General features: G+C 41.8%; 1 protein-coding gene across 1 annotated transcript in view; it reads left to right on the forward strand.

Moving 5' to 3' along the window:
• Positions 1 to 6,087: 6,087 nt before the first annotated feature.
• Positions 6,088 to 27,059, forward strand: part of LOC146062820 (fucolectin-5-like) — a 37,008-nt gene continuing 16,036 nt past the window's right edge. Inside the window, exon 1 of the mRNA XM_083174830.1 lies at positions 6,088 to 6,386. Coding sequence (XP_083030956.1) covers positions 6,100 to 6,386 — 287 coding nt within the window. The 5' untranslated portion in view covers positions 6,088 to 6,099. The remainder of the gene's footprint in view (positions 6,387 to 27,059) is intronic.

The raw sequence follows: 27,059 nt of genomic DNA on the forward strand, positions 1-27,059 counted from the left end.
GAAGGCCACACAGTGACATAAAAATATAAAGGCCCATACAGTGACGTAGGGCGGGATGTATTAATATACATCGCCGCCCTTCGCCTGGCAGCCGCCGCGATGCTGCCGCATAGGTACACATATGCGGCTAACATCGGGTTGCGGTGACAGAGACCCCCGCGATACCTGTGATGTGGTCTGCGGGGGTCTCCGTGACATCCCGGCGGCTGCCAGTGTCCCCCTGCGTCTCCTCCTCCCCCCTGCAGCCGGATGTCCTGCCGGCTGTGACACCTGGGGGAGGAGATCAAAGGAGGACGGGAGGGGGGGGGGGGGCGCGCGGACGGCAGACGGTGGGCGGCGAAAGACACCAATGTGGCGATACCGTGCCTAGCGAAAACGGGGCGGACGGGTATTGATACATAGGAAAATACGGTAAAACGGGTGTTTTACCGCATTTTCCCATTAGTACATCCCGCCCCTAGTACGCTTCACAGATCAAGGCCAAACAATGACAGGCTACTTAAATCATTATACACTATTTATCCATGATGCCAATTACACATGACGCCGCATACCGTGTTGACAATTACACATTATGTCGCACACCGTGATGACAATTACAAATTATGTCGCACACCATGATGACAATTACACATTATGTCACACACACCGTGATGACAATTACACATTATGTCGCACACCATGATGCCCATTAGACCCCACACTGTGATGGCAATTAAACAATTACTCCCCACACCGTAATGCCTATTACACATTCTGACCCACGCGCCGCTGCCGCACAACAGATGCCGTTTACTAATATGCCCCAAGTGCCAGATATGCCCCCACAGTGCCATACATATATGCCCACACAGTGCCATACATATATGCCCCCACAGTGCCATACACATATGCCCCCACAGTGCCATACACATATGCCCCCACAGTGCCACACATATATGCCCCACAGTGCCAAATATGCCCCCACAGTGGCACACATATGCCCCCACAGTGGCACACATATGCCCCCATGGTGCCACAGATATGCCCCCACGGTGCCACGGATATGCCCCCACAGTGCCACGGATACGCCCCAACAGTGCCACACATATGCCCCCACAGTGCCACATATTCCCCCAAAGTGCCACATATATGCCCCCACAGTGTCACACATATGCCCCAAAGTGCTAGAAGCAGCACAACTCACTGACTGGGTCTCCCCCTCCGCTGCCATCGTTGTTGTTGCTGCTGCTGCTTTGCTTTCCTGGGGAGGGGAGGGGAGCGGAGCGCATCGCACGCCTCTCCTTCACTGTGTGTAGCTGAGCCGTCAGCCATTCATAGCTCGCGGGCTGGCTCCTGATTGGCTGCCGGCCCGCGAGCTCACTGATTGGCTGACAGCCCAGTGAGCGAGGGGAAGGAGAGGCGGACGATGCGCTCCCCTTCCCTGGGAAATCAGCTGGGCGCTTGAGCGGCGCTTGTGGCGGCCGGGGAGAGGGGGAAGAAGGGAGGCAGCAGCAGTGGGGGGAGCTGACGGGCGCCCCGGCTGTTAACAGAGGCGGACAAGCCGTGCGGCGCCCCGGGCTGCTGCGCGGCTTGTCCGCCTCTAGAAACGGCCCTGGTAATGAGACATAAAATATACCTTTTAAGTGGGTACAGTGTGGATTAAAATGGCCTGTGCGGGTTCTGCAATCAGTTTACCTTGATGTTCAATAACTTTCTGACACAGATTGTATATTCCCTCTTTAAGATTATATCGTTTATAGGGGAGACAAGTGTCTAATTAAGATAATGGCTGTGGACTGTATATAAAGTCCTGCAGCTCCAATTGTAACTCCTCTAATATACCACACTCTGGGGGAAATTTACCAATATGAAAAACCTAGTTTTTCGTATTAGTATTTCCCCTACGGTTGCATACGACTGTTTAAGTCGTATGCAAACTCGTGTTCCGGAGGGTCAGTTACAAAGCAGTCATATACGACTGCTTTGTAACCCTCCGATGGTGTAGCCATCCGTATTAGCGGCCGTATATACGGCTGCTAATACGAATTATTTCTAGCAGTCTGCACGGATCAGTCAGATCCGTGCAGGCTGCAAGGTGTAAAAAAAAATAGAAAAATAAATAAATGAAAAAAAAAAAACGGCGTGGGGTCCCCCCCACAGCTGTAACCAGCACCAGGCTGAAGGAGCCGGGGCCGGTAATTAAAAATCAGGGAACCCGACAAATAGGGGATCCCCGATTTTTAACAACCAGCCCCAGGCTCCAGGTCTGGGGCTGGTTCCCAAAATACGGGGGACAAAATGACTAGGGGTCCCCCGTATTTCATGAACCAGCCCCAGGCACAACCAGCCAGCAGGGTAATGTCACAGCCGGGGGACACTTATAATATAAGGTCCCGCGGCCAAAACATTAACCCTACCGACCAGTCAGCCTGGCCAGGGGCCCTGGGGGAGTGGGGACCCCCCCAATGAAGGGGTCCCCCCCCTCCAGGACTTACCTGACCAGGCTGAAGCCTGGTACTGTCCTCGATGCCCCTGGGCGGTGGGCATCGAGCTGATAGTGGTGTAAAAAATAGATTAAACTATTGTTTTTTACTGTGGCACTACAAGTGCCAGCAAGCTGGGACTTGGAGAACCACAAGTCCCAGCCTGCTGGGCATTAAAGGGCCCGCTGGCACTTGTAGTTCCACAGTTAAAAAAATAGTGCACAAAACACACTGACACACTTTTAAAATAAAACTTTAATACATCCATTACACACATACTAATACTTACCTATCTTCTTCCCGTAGGTAGCCCTGGTCCTGATGTCCTCCGGTCCTGTGTCGGCGTTCCTCTTCATGTCGACGTCCTTCTTGAAGTCGACGTCCCTGTCGGCGATGGCGTCCGGTGTCCGGGTCCGACGAAATCCATGGAGGAAGCTGTGGAAGTAAACCATACTCACCTGTCCCAGCGCGACGTAGTCCAGGTAAGGCAAAAAAACAAACCGACAGCCCGAAACCAGACCGGACACGGAGACGCACGGTGTTTGTTTACATCGTGCGCCTCCGCCTCCCGAATGCCGCTATTGGCCGCCTTGCGGCCTAGCGGCTCCTGATTGGCCGCTAGGCCGCAAGGTGGCCAATAGCGGCATTCGGGAGGCGGAGCCGCACGATGTAAACACCGTGCGGCTCTCTGTCCGGCTGGTTTCGGGGTGTCGGTTTGTTTTTTTGCAAAGACCCTTACCTGGACTACGTCGCGCTGGGACAGGTGAGTATGGTTTCCTTCCACAGCTTCCACATGGATTTCGTCGGACCCGGACACCGGACGCCATCGCCGACAGGGACGTCGACTTGAAGAAGGACGTCGACATGAAGAGGAACGCCGACACAGACCGGACATCAGGACCAGGGCTACCTACGGGAAGAAGATAGGTAAGTATTAGTATGTGTGTAATGGATGTATTAAAGTTTTATTTTAAAAGTGTGTCAGTGTGTTTTGTGCACTATTTTTTTAACTGTGGAACTACAAGTGCCAGCGGGCCCTTTAATGCCCAGCAGGCTGGGACTTGTGGTTCTCCAAGTCCCAGCTTGCTGGGGAGGCTTGCTGGCACTTGTAGTGCCACAGTAAAAAACAATAGTTTAATCTATTTTTTACACCACTATCAGCTCGATGCCCACCGCCCAGGGGCATCGAGGACAGCACCAGGCTTCAGCCTGGTCAGGTAAGTCCTGGAGGGGGGGGACCCCTTCATTGGGGGGGTCCCCACTCCCCCAGGGCCCCTGGCCAGGCTGACTGGTCGGTAGGGTTAATGTTTTGGCCGCGGGACCTTATATTATAAGTGTCCCCCGGCTGTGACATTACCCTGCTGGCTGGTTGTGCCTGGGGCTGGTTCTTAAAATACGGGGGACCCCTAGTCATTTTGTCCCCCGTATTTTGGGAACCAGCCCCGGACCTGGAGCCTGGGGCTGGTTGTTAAAAATCGGGGATCCCCTATTTGTCGGGTTCCCTGATTTTTAATTACCGGCCCCGGCTCCTTCAGCCTGGTGCTGGTTTCGGCTGAGGGGGGGACCCCACGCCGTTTGTTTTTTTTATTTATTTAGTTTTTCTATTTTTTTACACTGAAGCCTGCACGGATCTGACTGATCCGTGCAGGCTTAAAGCAAATAGAACAGGAAAATGGTGTTCTATTTTCCTGTCGTATTTGCATGCCTGTTTTACACCACTAAGCAGCCGTATTGTCAGTACGGCTGCTTAGTAAATCAGAAACCACCATTCTTTTGAATGGTGATTTCTGTCGTATCCTATCGATGGTGTAGGACATTCGTATTTGTAAATACAAATACGAATGTTCCATCTTTAGGACTACGAATTGTTGTATTTTTGGGATTGTAAATCCCGAAAATACAAATTCGTAAAAAAAAGGTGTATTTCTCCCTACGAATACACCTTTTTTCTACGAATCCATTTTGGTAAATGTCCCCCTCTGTGTCATTACACGGATAACCAGCTAGTATATTTGAATGTCTTATAGTGTGGAGAGAGTGAGCATATATACAGATGGAATAATTGGCTGCAGGATTAGTAAGCTCCGCAGGTAGCGTGTATCGTTCACTCAAGTAGCAATATGGCTATACGCCTAACTGGTGCTACTGGTGTACAGCATACAAGTGGGCTTATGGAATATATTGTATAATCGCTATTAGCTATAATGTTAATAAACATTAAAAGGTATATTTTATGTCTCATTACTATAAATGGTGCACCACCATATGACATACTCTCTTCTCTGTTTAAACCCGATGTGATGCTGCCTGATATTGATACATCAGGCAGCATTGCGCCCCCCATAGAAACTTAGTGGTAATGTGGGTGCCGGCAGGGAAGGAGGGTCTCCTGTTACCCGGCTCTGGCAGTGGCTGGGCTCCTCATTTTGGTGCTGTTAGCGCCGGATCTCCTCCCACCGCTGCTGAAGGGGCACAACACTCTGCTGCCTGGGCAGCAATATAAAAAAAAAAATCTATAATCTCTGTTACCTGATCCTGTTTCTGTGTTACAGCTGCTGCTATAGACGGAGCACAATGGCGTTATTACTCACCGCTGCCCTCTTCTGCCTGGTGGCCGCTACTACAGCCGGGACCTGTGAGTGTGAGTTTGCTTTTGTTGTTGGGGATGAGATAAAATAATTAAATAAATAACGACCCAAAATAACTGGGGCCACATAAAAAAAAAATACAGTACTACTAGCTATTAAATGCACTCCAAACCTCTATTATATGTATATTATCAAGTTATCTCCTTTTGGAGGAAAGCCTTATATAAATAAAATGATTATATCATAATAACAATAATAGCAATAATAATAATTAAAAAAAAACAATGAATTATTGTTAATTCCTCTTTAAATGAATACATATATACATAAAATAGAAATCGATAAAATCCATAAGGACTCTGCTTTAATGTATCAATTACAAAACATATAATTATTATTACTACCAGGGACATAACTGTCGGGGCCAAACACCGAAGTATAATTACAGAGTGACATTTCCCGTGTTTGGTGGAGCGGTGATCAGGTCTGAATCAGGTCCATGGTGTGATTGTATTGGGATGCAGTAATTATACTCAGGGGCGCTGACAGTTCTGCTGGGCCTTTGCAAAATAAGGGGGCATGGCCAATAGAATGGGCGTGGCCATGCCTCTGTAAAAAATAAAAAGCATAGGCACCGGTGGGCTGGCAGCAGGGGTGGGTGTGGGTGGTATTGTTAATGCAGAAATGACACGCTGCTGCTGCTGCTGACTCTCTCCTCAACTTTCCCTTTCCTACTAGATTGTAAGCTCCTCCTAGCAGGGCCCTCTTCCCTCCTGTTGTCAAAGCTCTCTTCTCTTCACATGTCACTCACAGCTCTCCTATACTCAAACACACCACTGTGCCCGCAAGGGCCTTTGTTGCGCTCACCATCCGGCCAGTCAAGATCCCGACATCGGGCTAATGACTGTTGGGATCCTGACTGTTGGTACCCGATACCACACGCATTCTGTCCGCCTGGGAAACATATTACAATGAATGTCACCGGCCAATACCAGAACTACAGATCACTGATGTTCCCTCCTCCTTCCGCAGATAATAATGTCGCCATGCGAGGACGCGCCACCCAGTCCTCTATATTCTACGACTTTGACATTGGTTACCTCTCCAACGCCATTAATGCCATAGACGGGAACCTGAATTCCGACTTTGGATTCGGGTCATGTTCCAGCACGAACAACGACTATTCGGCCTGGTGGAGAGTGGATTTGCTGGATCCCCATAAGATATCTCACATCACGATCACTAACAGAGGTGACTGCTGCGGAGACTGGCTGAACGGCGGTGAGATTCTCGTTGGGAACTCCCTCGACAACAACGGAAATAACAATACAAGGTAGATGTCGCGTATTGTAGCTTGTAGCCAGTTATTTAAGTATTTATTACTAGTTTTTTATATAACTCATATATGTAGCGGTCCTCTTACACCCCTCTGCATGACTGAGACGTTGATGAGTAGTTCGAAGCCGCATCGCAGGTGGAAGCGGCTCATGTGTACCTGAGACGCTGGGGTAGGGCTTAACCTGTGCAGAAATAGCTAGATGCAAACAAGATGCATACTATGTAAAAAAGGCATTTGGTGAGAGCAAGAGTTTGTGAGGATGCACTTGGGTTCCCCTGGAGCCTGGTGCTGACGTCACACACCCTTCCCTAATACAGGTATATACAGCCTGGTGCTGACGTCACACACCCTTCCCTAATACAGGTATATACAGCCTGGTGCTGACGTCACACACCCTCCCCTAATACAGGCATATCCGGCCTGGTGCTGACATCACACACCCTCCCCTAATACAGGTATATACGACCTGGTGCTGACGTCACACACCCTCCCCTAATACAGGCATATCCGGCCTGGAGCTGACGTCACACACCCTCCCCTAATACAGGCATATCCGGCCTGGTGCTGATGTCACACACCCTCCCCTAATACAGGTATATCCGGCCTGGTGCTGATGTCACACACCCTCCTCTAATACAGGTATATCCGGCCTGGTGCTGACGTCACACACCCTCCCCTAATACAGGCATATCCGGCCTGGTGCTGACGTCACACACCCTACCCTAATACAGGTATATCCAGCCTGGTGCTGACGTCACCCCGCCCCTAATACAGGTATATACGGCCTGGTGCTGACGTCACACACCCTCCCCTAATACAGGTATATCCGGCCTGGTGCTGACGTCACACACCCTCCCCTAATACAGATATATCCGGCCTGGTGCTGACGTCACACACCCTCCCCTAATACAGGTATATCCGGCCTGGTGCTGACGTCACACACCCTCCCCTAATACAGGTATATCCGGCCTGGTGCTGACGTCACACACCCTCCCCTAATACAGGTATATCCGGCCTGGTGCTGACATCACACACTCATACCTCCCAACAATCCCGATTTTAGCGGGACAGACCCGATTATCAGGGCCTGTCCCGCTGTCCCACCCGCGGCCGGCAGTGTCCCGCGGTGAGGGAGGGCTGTTGGGAGTCCCCCCTGCCGGCTGCTAAGCAGCTGGGAATAAACGTTGTGCGCATGCGCACAGCGTCTATTCCCGCACCCAGGGGGCTGGGGGCATGGCTAGAGGCTCACAGAGCCTCTGGGTCATGCCCCCATAGCGTCAAAATGGGGGCGTAGCCTCGCGGGAGAGCTCCGAGTATAGGCCACGCCCCCCAAATTAGGCCACGGAAAATTTCGGCGCATCAGTATTGCAAGCCCCTCAGCACTGTGCCATTTTGGCTATAACTTTCCTTGCAATTGTGATTATATAGTCAAAATCATAAGCCAAAATCTCACACGCACCTTAAGCCGGATCCCGAGATTACATCTAGACAACGAGATCCTGTCCCAGGCGTATATTGATAACACTGTATATTGGGGATGAGATATGTAATAACAGATACAATAGGTCTTACTGCACATGGCCCAGGCGTATATTGATAACACTGTATATTGGGGATGAGATATGTAATAACAGATACAATAGGTAGTACTGCACATGTCCCAGGCGTATATTGATAACACTGTATATCGGGGATGAGATATGTAATAACAGATACAATAGGTAGTACTGCACATGGCCCAGGCGTATATTGATAACCCTGTATATCGGGGATGAGATATGTAATAACAGATACAATAGGTAGTACTGCACATGTCCCAGGCGTATATTGATAACACTGTATATTAGGGATGAGATATGTAATAACAGATACAATAGGTAGTACTGCACATGTCCCAGGTGTATATTGATAACACTGTATATCGGGGATGAGATATGTAATAACAGATACAATAGGTAGTACTGCACATGGCCCAGGCGTATATTGATAACCCTGTATATCGGGGATGAGATATGTAATAACAGATACAATAGGTAGTACTGCACATGGCCCAGGCGTATATTGATAACACTGTATATCGGGGATGAGATATGTAATAACAGATACAATAGGTAGTACTGCACATGGCCCAGGTGTATATTGATAACCCTGTATATTGGGGATGAGATATGTAATAACAGATACAATAGGTATTACTGCACATCTCCCAGGCGTATATTGATAACACTGTATATCGGGGATGAGATATGTAATAACAGATACAATAGGTATTACTGCACATGGCCCAGGCGTATAGTGATAACACTGTATATTGGGGATGAGATATGTAATAACAGATACAATAGGTAGTACTGCACATGTCCTATGCGTATATTGATAACCCTGTATATCGGGGATGAGATATGTAATAACAGATACAATAGGTAGTACTGCACATGTCCTATGCGTATATTGATAACCCTGTATATCGGGGATGAGATATGTAATACCATATACAATAGGTAGTACTGCACATGTCCCAGGCGTATATTGATAACCCTGTATATCGGGGATGAGATATGTAATAACAGATACAATAGGTAGTACTGCACATGTCCCAGGCGTATATTGATAACACTGTATATTGGGGATGAGATATGTAATAACAGATACAATAGGTGTTACCGCACATGTCCCAGACGTATATTGATAACACTGTATATCGGGGATGAGATATGTAATAACAGATACAATAGGTATTACTGCACATGTCCCAGGCGTATATTGATAACACTGTATATTGGGGATGAGATATGTAATAACAGATACAATAGGTAGTACTGCACATGGCCCGGGCGTATATTGATAACACTGTATATTGGGGATGAGATATGTAATAACAGATACAATAGGTATTACTGCACATGGCCCAGGCGTATATTGATAACACTGTATATCGGGGATGAGATAAGTAATAACAGATACAATAGGTAGTACTGCACATGTCCCAGGCGTATATTGATAACACTGTATATCGGGGATGAGATATGTAATAACAGATACAATAGGTATTACTGCACATGTCCCAGGCGTATATTGATAACCCTGTATATCGGGGATGAGATATGTAATAACAGATACAATAGGTAGTACTGCACATGTCCCAGGCGTATATTGATAACACTGTATATTGGGGATGAGATATGTAATAACAGATACAATAGGTAGTACTGCACATGTCCCAGGCGTATATTGATAACACTGTATATTGGGGATGAGATATGTAATAACAGATACAATAGGTATTACTGCACATGTCCCATGCGTATATTGATAACCCTGTATATCGGGGATGAGATATGTAATACCATATACAATAGGTAGTACTGCACATGTCCCAGGCGTATATTGATAACCCTGTATATCGGGGATGAGATATGTAATAACAGATACAATAGGTAGTACTGCACATGTCCCAGGCGTATATTGATAACACTGTATATTGGGGATGAGATATGTAATAACAGATACAATAGGTGTTACCGCACATGTCCCAGACGTATATTGATAACACTGTATATCGGGGATGAGATATGTAATAACAGATACAATAGGTATTACTGCACATGGCCCAGGCGTATATTGATAACACTGTATATCGGGGATGAGATAAGTAATAACAGATACAATAGGTAGTACTGCACATGTCCCAGGCGTATATTGATAACACTGTATATCGGGGATGAGATATGTAATAACAGATACAATAGGTATTACTGCACATCTCCCAGGCGTATATTGATAACACTGTATATTGGGGATGAGATATGTAATAACAGATACAATAGGTAGTACCGCACATGTCCCAGGCGTATATTGATAACACTGTATATTGGGGATGAGATATGTAATAACAGATACAATAGGTAGTACTGCACATGTCCCAGGCGTATATTGATAACACTGTATATTGGGGATGAGATATGTAATAACAGATACAATAGGTAGTACTGCACATGTCCCAGGTGTATATTGATAACACTGTATATTGGGGATGAGATATGTAATAACAGATACAATAGGTCTTACTGCACATGGCCCAGGCGTATATTGATAACACTGTATATTGGGGATGAGATATGTAATAACAGATACAATAGGTAGTACTGCACATGTCCCAGGCGTATATTGATAACACTGTATATCGGGGATGAGATATGTAATAACAGATACAATAGGTAGTACTGCACATGGCCCAGGCGTATATTGATAACCCTGTATATCGGGGATGAGATATGTAATAACAGATACAATAGGTAGTACTGCACATGTCCCAGGCGTATATTGATAACACTGTATATTAGGGATGAGATATGTAATAACAGATACAATAGGTAGTACTGCACATGTCCCAGGTGTATATTGATAACACTGTATATCGGGGATGAGATATGTAATAACAGATACAATAGGTAGTACTGCACATGGCCCAGGCGTATATTGATAACCCTGTATATCGGGGATGAGATATGTAATAACAGATACAATAGGTAGTACTGCACATGGCCCAGGCGTATATTGATAACACTGTATATCGGGGATGAGATATGTAATAACAGATACAATAGGTAGTACTGCACATGGCCCAGGTGTATATTGATAACCCTGTATATTGGGGATGAGATATGTAATAACAGATACAATAGGTATTACTGCACATCTCCCAGGCGTATATTGATAACACTGTATATCGGGGATGAGATATGTAATAACAGATACAATAGGTATTACTGCACATGGCCCAGGCGTATAGTGATAACACTGTATATTGGGGATGAGATATGTAATAACAGATACAATAGGTATTACTGCACATGTCCTATGCGTATATTGATAACCCTGTATATCGGGGATGAGATATGTAATACCATATACAATAGGTAGTACTGCACATGTCCCAGGCGTATATTGATAACCCTGTATATCGGGGATGAGATATGTAATAACAGATACAATAGGTAGTACTGCACATGTCCCAGGCGTATATTGATAACACTGTATATTGGGGATGAGATATGTAATAACAGATACAATAGGTGTTACCGCACATGTCCCAGACGTATATTGATAACACTGTATATCGGGGATGAGATATGTAATAACAGATACAATAGGTATTACTGCACATGTCCCAGGCGTATATTGATAACACTGTATATTGGGGATGAGATATGTAATAACAGATACAATAGGTAGTACTGCACATGGCCCGGGCGTATATTGATAACACTGTATATTGGGGATGAGATATGTAATAACAGATACAATAGGTATTACTGCACATGGCCCAGGCGTATATTGATAACACTGTATATCGGGGATGAGATAAGTAATAACAGATACAATAGGTAGTACTGCACATGTCCCAGGCGTATATTGATAACACTGTATATCGGGGATGAGATATGTAATAACAGATACAATAGGTATTACTGCACATGTCCCAGGCGTATATTGATAACCCTGTATATCGGGGATGAGATATGTAATAACAGATACAATAGGTAGTACTGCACATGTCCCAGGCGTATATTGATAACACTGTATATTGGGGATGAGATATGTAATAACAGATACAATAGGTAGTACTGCACATGTCCCAGGCGTATATTGATAACACTGTATATTGGGGATGAGATATGTAATAACAGATACAATAGGTATTACTGCACATGTCCCATGCGTATATTGATAACCCTGTATATCGGGGATGAGATATGTAATACCATATACAATAGGTAGTACTGCACATGTCCCAGGCGTATATTGATAACCCTGTATATCGGGGATGAGATATGTAATAACAGATACAATAGGTAGTACTGCACATGTCCCAGGCGTATATTGATAACACTGTATATTGGGGATGAGATATGTAATAACAGATACAATAGGTGTTACCGCACATGTCCCAGACGTATATTGATAACACTGTATATCGGGGATGAGATATGTAATAACAGATACAATAGGTATTACTGCACATGGCCCAGGCGTATATTGATAACACTGTATATCGGGGATGAGATAAGTAATAACAGATACAATAGGTAGTACTGCACATGTCCCAGGCGTATATTGATAACACTGTATATCGGGGATGAGATATGTAATAACAGATACAATAGGTATTACTGCACATCTCCCAGGCGTATATTGATAACACTGTATATTGGGGATGAGATATGTAATAACAGATACAATAGGTAGTACCGCACATGTCCCAGGCGTATATTGATAACACTGTATATTGGGGATGAGATATGTAATAACAGATACAATAGGTAGTACTGCACATGTCCCAGGCGTATATTGATAACACTGTATATTGGGGATGAGATATGTAATAACAGATACAATAGGTAGTACCACACATGTCCCAGGCGTATATTGATAACACTGTATATCGGGGATGAGATATGTAATAACAGATACAATAGGTAGTACCGCACATGGCCCAGGCGTATATTGATAACACTGTATATTGGGGATGAGATATGTAATAACAGATACAATAGGTAGTACTGCACATGGACCAGGCGTATATTGATAACACTGTATATCGGGGATGAGATATGTAATAACAGATACAATAGGTATTACCGCACATGTCCCGGGCGTATATTGATAACACTGTATATCGGGGATGAGATATGTAATTACAGATACAATAGGTGTTACTGCACATGTCCCAGATGTATATTGATAACACTGTATGTCGGGGATGAGATATGTAATAAGAGATACAATAGGTAGTACTGCACATGTCCCAGGCGTATATTGATAACACTGTATATTGGGGATGAGATATGTAATAACAGATACAATAGGTAGTACTGCACATGGCCCAGGCGTATATTGATAACACTGTATATCGGGGATGAGATATGTAATAACAGATACAATAGGTAGTAATGCACATGTCCCAGGCGTATATTGATAACACTGTATATCGGGGATGAGATATGTAATAACAGATACAATAGGTGTTACTGCACATGTCCCAGGCGTATATTGATAACACTGTATATTGGGGATGAGATATGTAATAACAGATACAATAGGTAGTAATGCACATGTCCCAGGCGTATATTGATAACACTGTATATCGGGGATGAGATATATAATAACAGATACAATAGGTAGTAATGCACATGTCCCAGGTGTATATTGATAACACTGTATATCGGGATGAGATATGTAATAACAGATACAATAGGTAGTACTGCACATGTCCCAGGCGTATATTGATAACACTGTATATTGGGGATGAGATATGTAATAACAGATGCAACAGGTGTTACCGCACATGGCCCAGGCGTATATTGATAACACTGTATATTAGGGATGAGATATGTAATAACAGATACAATAGGTGTTACCGCACATGGCCTAGGCGTATATTGATAACACTGTATATTGGGGATGAGATATGTAATAACAGATACAATAGGTAGTACTGCACATGTCCCAGGCCTATATTGATAACACTGTATATTGGGGATGAGATATGTAATAACAGATACAATAGGTATTCCGCACATGTCACGGGCGTATATTGATAACACTGTATATCGGGGATGAGATATGTAATAACAGATACAATAGGTAGTACTGCACATGGCCCAGGCGTATATTGATAACACTGTATATCGGGGATGAGATATGTAATAACAGATACAATAGGTAGTACTGCACATGTCCCAGGCGTATATTGATAACACTGTATATCGGGGATGAGATATGTAATAAGAGATACAATAGGTATTACTGCACATGTCCCAGGCGTATATTGATAACACTGTATATTGGGGATGAGATATGTAATAACAGATACAATAGGTGTTACTGCACATGTCCCAGATGTATATTGATAACACTGTATATCGGGGATGAGATATGTAATAAGAGATACAATAGGTAGTACCACACATGTCCCAGGCGTATATTGATAACACTGTATATCGGGGATGAGATATGTAATAACAGATACAATAGGTAGTACCGCACATGGCCCAGGCGTATATTGATAACACTGTATATTGGGGATGAGATATGTAATAACAGATACAATAGGTAGTACTGCACATGGACCAGGCGTATATTGATAACACTGTATATCGGGGATGAGATATGTAATAACAGATACAATAGGTATTACCGCACATGTCCCGGGCGTATATTGATAACACTGTATATCGGGGATGAGATATGTAATTACAGATACAATAGGTGTTACTGCACATGTCCCAGATGTATATTGATAACACTGTATGTCGGGGATGAGATATGTAATAAGAGATACAATAGGTAGTACTGCACATGTCCCAGGCGTATATTGATAACACTGTATATTGGGGATGAGATATGTAATAACAGATACAATAGGTAGTACTGCACATGGCCCAGGCGTATATTGATAACACTGTATATCGGGGATGAGATATGTAATAACAGATACAATAGGTAGTAATGCACATGTCCCAGGCGTATATTGATAACACTGTATATCGGGGATGAGATATGTAATAACAGATACAATAGGTGTTACTGCACATGTCCCAGGCGTATATTGATAACACTGTATATTGGGGATGAGATATGTAATAACAGATACAATAGGTAGTAATGCACATGTCCCAGGCGTATATTGATAACACTGTATATCGGGGATGAGATATGTAATAACAGATACAATAGGTAGTAATGCACATGTCCCAGGCGTATATTGATAACACTGTATATTGGGGATGAGATATGTAATAACAGATACACAGATACAATAGGTATTACTGCACATGTCCCAGGCGTATATTGATAACACTGTATATTGGGGATGAGATATGTAATAACAGATGCAACAGGTGTTACCGCACATGGCCCAGGCGTATATTGATAACACTGTATATTAGGGATGAGATATGTAATAACAGATACAATAGGTGTTACCGCACATGGCCTAGGCGTATATTGATAACACTGTATATTGGGGATGAGATATGTAATAACAGATACAATAGGTAGTACTGCACATGTCCCAGGCCTATATTGATAACACTGTATATTGGGGATGAGATATGTAATAACAGATACAATAGGTATTCCGCACATGTCACGGGCGTATATTGATAACACTGTATATCGGGGATGAGATATGTAATAACAGATACAATAGGTAGTACTGCACATGGCCCAGGCGTATATTGATAACACTGTATATCGGGGATGAGATATGTAATAACAGATACAATAGGTAGTACTGCACATGTCCCAGGCGTATATTGATAACACTGTATATTGGGGATGAGATATGTAAAAACAGATACAATAGGTAGTACTGCACATGTCCCAGGCGTATATTGATAACACTGTATATCGGGGATGAGATATGTAATAACAGATACAATAGGCAGTACTGCACATGGCCCAGGCGTATATTGATAACACTGTATATTGGGGATGAGATATGTAATAACAGATACAATAGGTATTACTGCACATGTCCCAGGCGTATATTGATAACACTGTATATCGGGGATGAGATATATAATAACAGATACAATAGGTAGTACTGCACATGGCCCAGGCGTATATTGATAACCCTGTATATCGGGGATGAGATATGTAATAACAGATACAATAGGTAGTACTGCACATGTTCCAGGCGTATATTGATAACACTGTATATTGGGGATGAGATATGTAATAACAGATACAATAGGTATTACCGCACATGGCCCAGGCGTATATTGATAACACTGTATATCGGGGATGAGATATGTAATAACAGATACAATAGGTATTACTGCACATGTCCCAGGCGTATATTGATAAACCTGTATATCGGGGATGAGATAAGTAATAACAGATACAATAGGTATTACCGCACATGGCCCGGGCGTATATTGATAACCCTGTATATTGGGGATGAGATATATAATAACAGATACAATAGGTAGTACTGCACATGGCCCAGGCGTATATTGATAACCCTGTATATCGGGGATGAGATATGTAATAACAGATACAATAGGTAGTACTGCACATGGCCCAGGCGTATATTGATAACACTGTATATCGGGGATGAGATATGTAATAACAGATACAATAGGTATTACTGCACATGTCCCAGGCGTATATTGATAACACTGTATATTAGGGATGAGATATGTAATAACAGATACAATAGGTAGTACTGCACATGGCCCAGGTGTATATTGATAACACTGTATATCGGGGATGAGATATGTAATAACAGATACAATAGGTATTACTGTACATGGCCCAGGCGTATATTGATAACCCTGTATATCGGGGATGAGATATGTAATAACAGATACAATAGGTAGTACTGCACATGGCCCAGGCGTATATTGATAACACTGTACATCGGGGATGAGATATGTAATAACAGATACAATAGGTAGTACTGCACATGGCCCAGGTGTATATTGATAACCCTGTATATTGGGGATGAGATATGTAATAACAGATACAATAGGTATTACTGCACATCTCCCAGGCGTATATTGATAACACTGTATATCGGGGATGAGATATGTAATAACAGATACAATAGGTATTACTGCACATGGCCCAGGCGTATAGTGATAACACTGTATATTGGGGATGAGATATGTAATAACAGATACAATAGGTATTACTGCACATGTCCTATGCGTATATTGATAACCCTGTATATCGGGGATGAGATATGTAATACCATATACAATAGGTAGTACTGCACATGTCCCAGGCGTATATTAATAACCCTGTATATCGGGGATGAGATATGTAATAACAGATACAATAGGTAGTACTGCACATGTCCCAGGCGTATATTGATAACACTGTATATTGGGGATGAGATATGTAATAACAGATACAATAGGTGTTACCGCACATGTCCCAGACGTATATTGATAACACTGTATATCGGGGATGAGATATGTAATAACAGATACAATAGGTAGTACTGCACATGTCCCAGGCGTATATTGATAACACTGTATATCGGGGATGAGATAAGTAATAACAGATACAATAGGTAGTACTGCACATGTCCCAGGCGTATATTGATAACACTGTATATCAGGGATGAGATATGTAATAACAGATACAATAGGTATTACTGCACATGTCCCAGGCGTATATTGATAACACTGTATATTGGGGATGAGATATGTAATAACAGATACAATAGGTATTACTGCACATGTCCCATGCGTATATTGATAACCCTGTATATCGGGGATGAGATATGTAATACCATATACAATAGGTAGCACTGCACATGTCCCAGGCGTATATTGATAACCCTGTATATCGGGGATGAGATATGTAATAACAGATACAATAGGTAGTACTGCACATGTCCCAGGCGTATATTGATAACACTGTATATTGGGGATGAGATATGTAATAACAGATACAATAGGTGTTACCGCACATGTCCCAGACGTATATTGATAACACTGTATATCGGGGATGAGATATGTAATAACAGATACAATAGGTATTACTGCACATGGCCCAGGCGTATATTGATAACACTGTATATCGGGGATGAGATAAGTAATAACAGATACAATAGGTAGTACTGCACATGTCCCAGGCGTATATTGATAACACTGTATATCGGGGATGAGATATGTAATAACAGATACAATAGGTATTACTGCACATCTCCCAGGCGTATATTGATAACACTGTATATTGGGGATGAGATATGTAATAACAGATACAATAGGTAGTACCGCACATGTCCCAGGCGTATATTGATAACACTGTATATTGGGGATGAGATATGTAATAACAGATACAATAGGTAGTACTGCACATGTCCTATGCGTATATTGATAACCCTGTATATCGGGGATGAGATATGTAATACCATATACAATAGGTAGTACTGCACATGTCCCAGGCGTATATTGATAACCCTGTATATCGGGGATGAGATATGTAATAACAGATACAATAGGTAGTACTGCACATGTCCCAGGCGTATATTGATAACACTGTATATTGGGGATGAGATATGTAATAACAGATACAATAGGTGTTACCGCACATGTCCCAGACGTATATTGATAACACTGTATATCGGGGATGAGATATGTAATAACAGATACAATAGGTATTACTGCACATGGCCCAGGCGTATATTGATAACACTGTATATCGGGGATGAGATAAGTAATAACAGATACAATAGGTAGTACTGCACATGTCCCAGGCGTATATTGATAACACTGTATATCGGGGATGAGATATGTAATAACAGATACAATAGGTATTACTGCACATGTCCCAGGCGTATATTGATAACACTGTATATTGGGGATGAGATATGTAATAACAGATACAATAGGTATTACTGCACATGTCCCATGCGTATATTGATAACCCTGTATATCGGGGATGAGATATGTAATACCATATACAATAGGTAGCACTGCACATGTCCCAGGCGTATATTGATAACCCTGTATATCGGGGATGAGATATGTAATAACAGATACAATAGGTAGTACTGCACATGTCCCAGGCGTATATTGATAACACTGTATATTGGGGATGAGATATGTAATAACAGATACAATAGGTGTTACCGCACATGTCCCAGACGTATATTGATAACACTGTATATCGGGGATGAGATATGTAATAACAGATACAATAGGTATTACTGCACATGGCCCAGGCGTATATTGATAACACTGTATATTGGGGATGAGATATGTAATAACAGATACAATAGGTATTACTGCACATGTCCCATGCGTATATTGATAACCCTGTATATCGGGGATGAGATATGTAATACCATATACAATAGGTAGCACTGCACATGTCCCAGGCGTATATTGATAACCCTGTATATCGGGGATGAGATATGTAATAACAGATACAATAGGTAGTACTGCACATGTCCCAGGCGTATATTGATAACACTGTATATTGGGGATGAGATATGTAATAACAGATACAATAGGTGTTACCGCACATGTCCCAGACGTATATTGATAACACTGTATATCGGGGATGAGATATGTAATAACAGATACAATAGGTATTACTGCACATGGCCCAGGCGTATATTGATAACACTGTATATCGGGGATGAGATAAGTAATAACAGATACAATAGGTAGTACTGCACATGTCCCAGGCGTATATTGATAACACTGTATATCGGGGATGAGATATGTAATAACAGATACAATAGGTATTACTGCACATCTCCCAGGCGTATATTGATAACACTGTATATTGGGGATGAGATATGTAATAACAGATACAATAGGTAGTACCGCACATGTCCCAGGCGTATATTGATAACACTGTATATTGGGGATGAGATATGTAATAACAGATACAATAGGTAGTACTGCACATGTCCCAGGCGTATATTGATAACACTGTATATTGGGGATGAGATATGTAATAACAGATACAATAGGTAGTACCGCACATGTCCCAGGCGTATATTGATAACACTGTATATCGGGGATGAGATATGTAATAACAGATACAATAGGTAGTACCGCACATGGCCCAGGCGTATATTGATAACACTGTATATTGGGGATGAGATATGTAATAACAGATACAATAGGTGTTACTGCACATGTCCCAGATGTATATTGATAACACTGTATATCGGGGATGAGATATGTAATAAGAGATACAATAGGTATTACTGCACATGTCCCAGGCGTATATTGATAACACTGTATATTGGGGATGAGATATGTAATAACAGATACAATAGGTGTTACTGCACATGTCCCAGATGTATATTGATAACACTGTATATCGGGGATGAGATATGTAATAAGAGATACAATAGGTAGTACTGCACATGTCCCAGGCGTATATTGATAACACTGTATATTGGGGATGAGATATGTAATAACAGATACAATAGGTAGTACTGCACATGGCCCAGGCGTATATTGATAACACTGTATATCGGGGATGAGATATGTAATAACAGATACAATAGGTAGTAATGCACATGTCCCAGGCGTATATTGATAACACTGTATATCGGGGATGAGATATGTAATAACAGATACAATAGGTGTTACTGCACATGTCCCAGGCGTATATTGATAACACTGTATATTGGGGATGAGATATGTAATAACAGATACAATAGGTAGTAATGCACATGTCCCAGGCGTATATTGATAACACTGTATATCGGGGATGAGATATGTAATAACAGATAAAATAGGTAGTAATGCACATGTCCCAGGCGTATATTGATAACACTGTATATTGGGGATGAGATATGTAATAACAGATACACAGATACAATAGGTATTACTGCACATGTCCCAGGCGTATATTGATAACACTGTATATTGGGGATGAGATATGTAATAACAGATACAATAGGTGTTACCGCACATGGCCTAGGCGTATATTGATAACACTGTATATTGGGGATGAGATATGTAATAACAGATACAATAGGTAGTACTGCACATGGCCCAGGCGTATATTGATAACACTGTATATCGGGGATGAGATATGTAATAACAGATACAATAGGTAGTACTGCACATGTCCCAGGCGTATATTGATAACACTGTATATTGGGGATGAGATATGTAATAACAGATACAATAGGTGTTACCGCACATGTCCCAGACGTATATTGATAACACTGTATATCGGGGATGAGATATGTAATAACAGATACAATAGGTATTCCGCACATGTCACGGGCGTATATTGATAACACTGTATATCGGGGATGAGATATGTAATAACAGATACAATAGGTAGTACTGCACATGGCCCAGGCGTATATTGATAACACTGTATATCGGGGATGAGATATGTAATAACAGATACAATAGGTAGTACTGCACATGTCCCAGGCGTATATTGATAACACTGTATATTGGGGATGAGATATGTAATAACAGATACAATAGGTAGTACTGCACATGTCCCAGGCGTATATTGATAACACTGTATATCGGGGATGAGATATGTAATAACAGATACAATAGGCAGTACTGCACATGGCCCAGGCGTATATTGATAACACTGTATATTGGGGATGAGATATGTAATAACAGATACAATAGGTATTACTGCACATGTCCCAGGCGTATATTGATAACACTGTATATCGGGGATGAGATATATAATAACAGATACAATAGGTAGTACTGCACATGGCCCAGGCGTATATTGATAACCCTGTATATCGGGGATGAGATATGTAATAACAGATACAATAGGTAGTACTGCACATGTTCCAGGCGTATATTGATAACACTGTATATTGGGGATGAGATATGTAATAACAGATACAATAGGTATTACCGCACATGGCCCAGGCGTATATTGATAACACTGTATATCGGGGATGAGATATGTAATAACAGATACAATAGGTATTACTGCACATGTCCCAGGCGTATATTGATAAACCTGTATATCGGGGATGAGATAAGTAATAACAGATACAATAGGTATTACCGCACATGGCCCGGGCGTATATTGATAACCCTGTATATTGGGGATGAGATATATAATAACAGATACAATAGGTAGTACTGCACATGGCCCAGGCGTATATTGATAACCCTGTATATCGGGGATGAGATATGTAATAACAGATACAATAGGTAGTACTGCACATGGCCCAGGCGTATATTGATAACACTGTATATCGGGGATGAGATATGTAATAACAGATACAATAGGTATTACTGCACATGTCCCAGGCGTATATTGATAAACCTGTATATCGGGGATGAGATAAGTAATAACAGATACAATAGGTATTACCGCACATGGCCCGGGCGTATATTGATAACCCTGTATATTGGGGATGAGATATATAATAACAGATACAATAGGTAGTACTGCACATGGCCCAGGCGTATATTGATAACCCTGTATATCGGGGATGAGATATGTAATAACAGATACAATAGGTAGTACTGCACATGGCCCAGGCGTATATTGATAACACTGTATATCGGGGATGAGATATATAATAACAGATACAATAGGTAGTACTGCACATGGCCCAGGCGTATATTGATAACCCTGTATATCGGGGATGAGATATGTAATAACAGATACAATAGGTAGTACTGCACATGTTCCAGGCGTATATTGATAACACTGTATATTGGGGATGAGATATGTAATAACAGATACAATAGGTATTACCGCACATGGCCCAGGCGTATATTGATAACACTGTATATCGGGGATGAGATATGTAATAACAGATACAATAGGTATTACCGCACATGGCCCGGGCGTATATTGATAACCCTGTATATTGGGGATGAGATATATAATAACAGATACAATAGGTAGTACTGCACATGGCCCAGGCGTATATTGATAACCCTGTATATCGGGGATGAGATATGTAATAACAGATACAATAGGTAGTACTGCACATGGCCCAGGCGTATATTGATAACACTGTATATCGGGGATGAGATATGTAATAACAGATACAATAGGTATTACTGCACATGTCCCAGGCGTATATTGATAAACCTGTATATCGGGGATGAGATAAGTAATAACAGATACAATAGGTATTACCGCACATGGCCCGGGCGTATATTGATAACCCTGTATATTGGGGATGAGATATATAATAACAGATACAATAGGTAGTACTGCACATGGCCCAGGCGTATATTGATAACCCTGTATATCGGGGATGAGATATGTAATAACAGATACAATAGGTAGTACTGCACATGGCCCAGGCGTATATTGATAACACTGTATATCGGGGATGAGATATGTAATAACAGATACAATAGGTATTACTGCACATGTCCCAGGCGTATATTGATAACACTGTATATTAGGGATGAGATATGTAATAACAGATACAATAGGTAGTACTGCACATGGCCCAGGTGTATATTGATAACACTGTATATCGGGGATGAGATATGTAATAACAGATACAATAGGTATTACTGTACATGGCCCAGGCGTATATTGATAACCCTGTATATCGGGGATGAGATATGTAATAACAGATACAATAGGTAGTACTGCACATGGCCCAGGCGTATATTGATAACACTGTATATCGGGGATGAGATATGTAATAACAGATACAATAGGTAGTACTGCACATGGCCCAGGTGTATATTGATAACCCTGTATATTGGGGATGAGATATGTAATAACAGATACAATAGGTATTACTGCACATCTCCCAGGCGTATATTGATAACACTGTATATCGGGGATGAGATATGTAATAACAGATACAATAGGTGTTACCGCACATGGCCTAGGCGTATATTGATAACACTGTATATTGGGGATGAGATATGTAATAACAGATACAATAGGTAGTACTGCACATGTCCCAGGCGTATATTGATAACACTGTATATTGGGGATGAGATATGTAATAACAGATACAATAGGTATTCCGCACATGTCACGGGCGTATATTGATAACACTGTATATCGGGGATGAGATATGTAATAACAGATACAATAGGTAGTACTGCACATGGCCCAGGCGTATATTGATAACACTGTATATCGGGGATGAGATATGTAATAACAGATACAATAGGTAGTACTGCACATGTCCCAGGCGTATATTGATAACACTGTATATTGGGGATGAGATATGTAATAACAGATACAATAGGTAGTACTGCACATGTCCCAGGCGTATATTGATAACACTGTATATCGGGGATGAGATATGTAATAACAGATACAATAGGCAGTACTGCACATGGCCCAGGCGTATATTGATAACACTGTATATTGGGGATGATATATGTAATAACAGATACAATAGGTATTACTGCACATGTCCCAGGCGTATATTGATAACACTGTATATCGGGGATGAGATATATAATAACAGATACAATAGGTAGTACTGCACATGGCCCAGGCGTATATTGATAACCCTGTATATCGGGGATGAGATATGTAATAACAGATACAATAGGTAGTACTGCACATGTTCCAGGCGTATATTGATAACACTGTATATTGGGGATGAGATATGTAATAACAGATACAATAGGTATTACCGCACATGGCCCAGGCGTATATTGATAACACTGTATATTGGGGATGAGATATGTAATAACAGATACAATAGGTGTTACTGCACATGGCCCAGGCGTATATTGATAACACTGTATATCGGGGATGAGATATGTAATAACAGATACAATAGGTATTACCGCACATGGCCCAGGCGTATATTGATAACACTGTATATCGGGGATGAGATATGTAATAACAGATACAATAGGTATTACTGCACATGTCCCAGGCGTATATTGATAAACCTGTATATCGGGGATGAGATAAGTAATAACAGATACAATAGGTATTACCGCACATGGCCCGGGCGTATATTGATAACCCTGTATATTGGGGATGAGATATATAATAACAGATACAATAGGTAGTACTGCACATGGCCCAGGCGTATATTGATAACACTGTATATCGGGGATGAGATATGTAATAACAGATACAATAGGTATTACTGCACATGTCCCAGGCGTATATTGATAACACTGTATATTAGGGATGAGATATGTAATAACAGATACAATAGGTAGTACTGCACATGGCCCAGGTGTATATTGATAACACTGTATATCGGGGATGAGATATGTAATAACAGATACAATAGGTATTACTGTACATGGCCCAGGCGTATATTGATAACCCTGTATATCGGGGATGAGATATGTAATAACAGATACAATAGGTAGTACTGCACATGGCCCAGGCGTATATTGATAACCCTGTATATCGGGGATGAGATATATAATAACAGATACAATAGGTAGTACTGAACATGGCCCAGGCGTATATTGATAACCCTGTATATCGGGGATGAGATATGTAATAACAGATACAATAGGTAGTACTGCACATGGCCCAGGCGTATATTGATAACACTGTATATCGGGGATGAGATATGTAATAACAGATACAATAGGTATTACTGCACATCTCCCAGGCGTATATTGATAACACTGTATATCGGGGATGAGATATGTAATAACAGATACAATAGGTATTACTGCACATGGCCCAGGCGTATAGTGATAACACTGTATATTGGGGATGAGATATGTAATAACAGATACAATAGGTATTACTGCACATGTCCTATGCGTATATTGATAACCCTGTATATCGGGGATGAGATATGTAATACCATATACAATAGGTAGTACTGCACATGTCCCAGGCGTATATTGATAACCCTGTATATCGGGGATGAGATATGTAATAACAGATACAATAGGTAGTACTGCACATGTCCCAGGCGTATATTGATAACACTGTATATTGGGGATGAGATATGTAATAACAGATACAATAGGTGTTACCGCACATGTCCCAGACGTATATTGATAACACTGTATATCGGGGATGAGATATGTAATAACAGATACAATAGGTATTACTGCACATGGCCCAGGCGTATATTGATAACACTGTATATCGGGGATGAGATAAGTAATAACAGATACAATAGGTAGTACTGCACATGTCCCAGGCGTATATTGATAACACTGTATATCGGGGATGAGATATGTAATAACAGATACAATAGGTATTACTGCACATGTCCCAGGCGTATATTGATAACACTGTATATTGGGGATGAGATATGTAATAACAGATACAATAGGTATTACTGCACATGTCCCATGCGTATATTGATAACCCTGTATATCGGGGATGAGATATGTAATACCATATACAATAGGTAGTACTGCACATGTCCCAGGCGTATATTGATAACCCTGTATATCGGGGATGAGATATGTAATAACAGATACAATAGGTAGTACTGCACATGTCCCAGGCGTATATTGATAACACTGTATATTGGGGATGAGATATGTAATAACAGATACAATAGGTGTTACCGCACATGTCCCAGACGTATATTGATAACACTGTATATCGGGGATGAGATATGTAATAACAGATACAATAGGTAGTACTGCACATGGCCCAGGCGTATATTGATAACACTGTATATCGGGGATGAGATAAGTAATAACAGATACAATAGGTAGTACTGCACATGTCCCAGGCGTATATTGATAACACTGTATATCGGGGATGAGATATGTAATAACAGATACAATAGGTATTACTGCACATCTCCCAGGCGTATATTGATAACACTGTATATTGGGGATGAGATATGTAATAACAGATACAATAGGTAGTACTGCACATGGCCCAGGTGTAAATTGATAACACTGTATATCGGGGATGAGATATGTAATAACAGATACAATAGGTATTACTGTACATGGCCCAGGCGTATATTGATAACCCTGTATATCGGGGATGAGATATGTAATAACAGATACAATAGGTAGTACTGCACATGGCCCAGGCGTATATTGATAACACTGTATATCGGGGATGAGATATGTAATAACAGATACAATAGGTAGTACTGCACATGGCCCAGGTGTATATTGATAACCCTGTATATTGGGGATGAGATATGTAATAACAGATACAATAGGTATTACTGCACATCTCCCAGGCGTATATTGATAACACTGTATATCGGGGATGAGATAT

Source organism: Crinia signifera, chromosome 3 (assembly GCF_055691185.1).
Source record: "Crinia signifera chromosome 3, ASM5569118v1, whole genome shotgun sequence".
Taxonomy (NCBI): domain Eukaryota; kingdom Metazoa; phylum Chordata; class Amphibia; order Anura; family Myobatrachidae; genus Crinia; species Crinia signifera.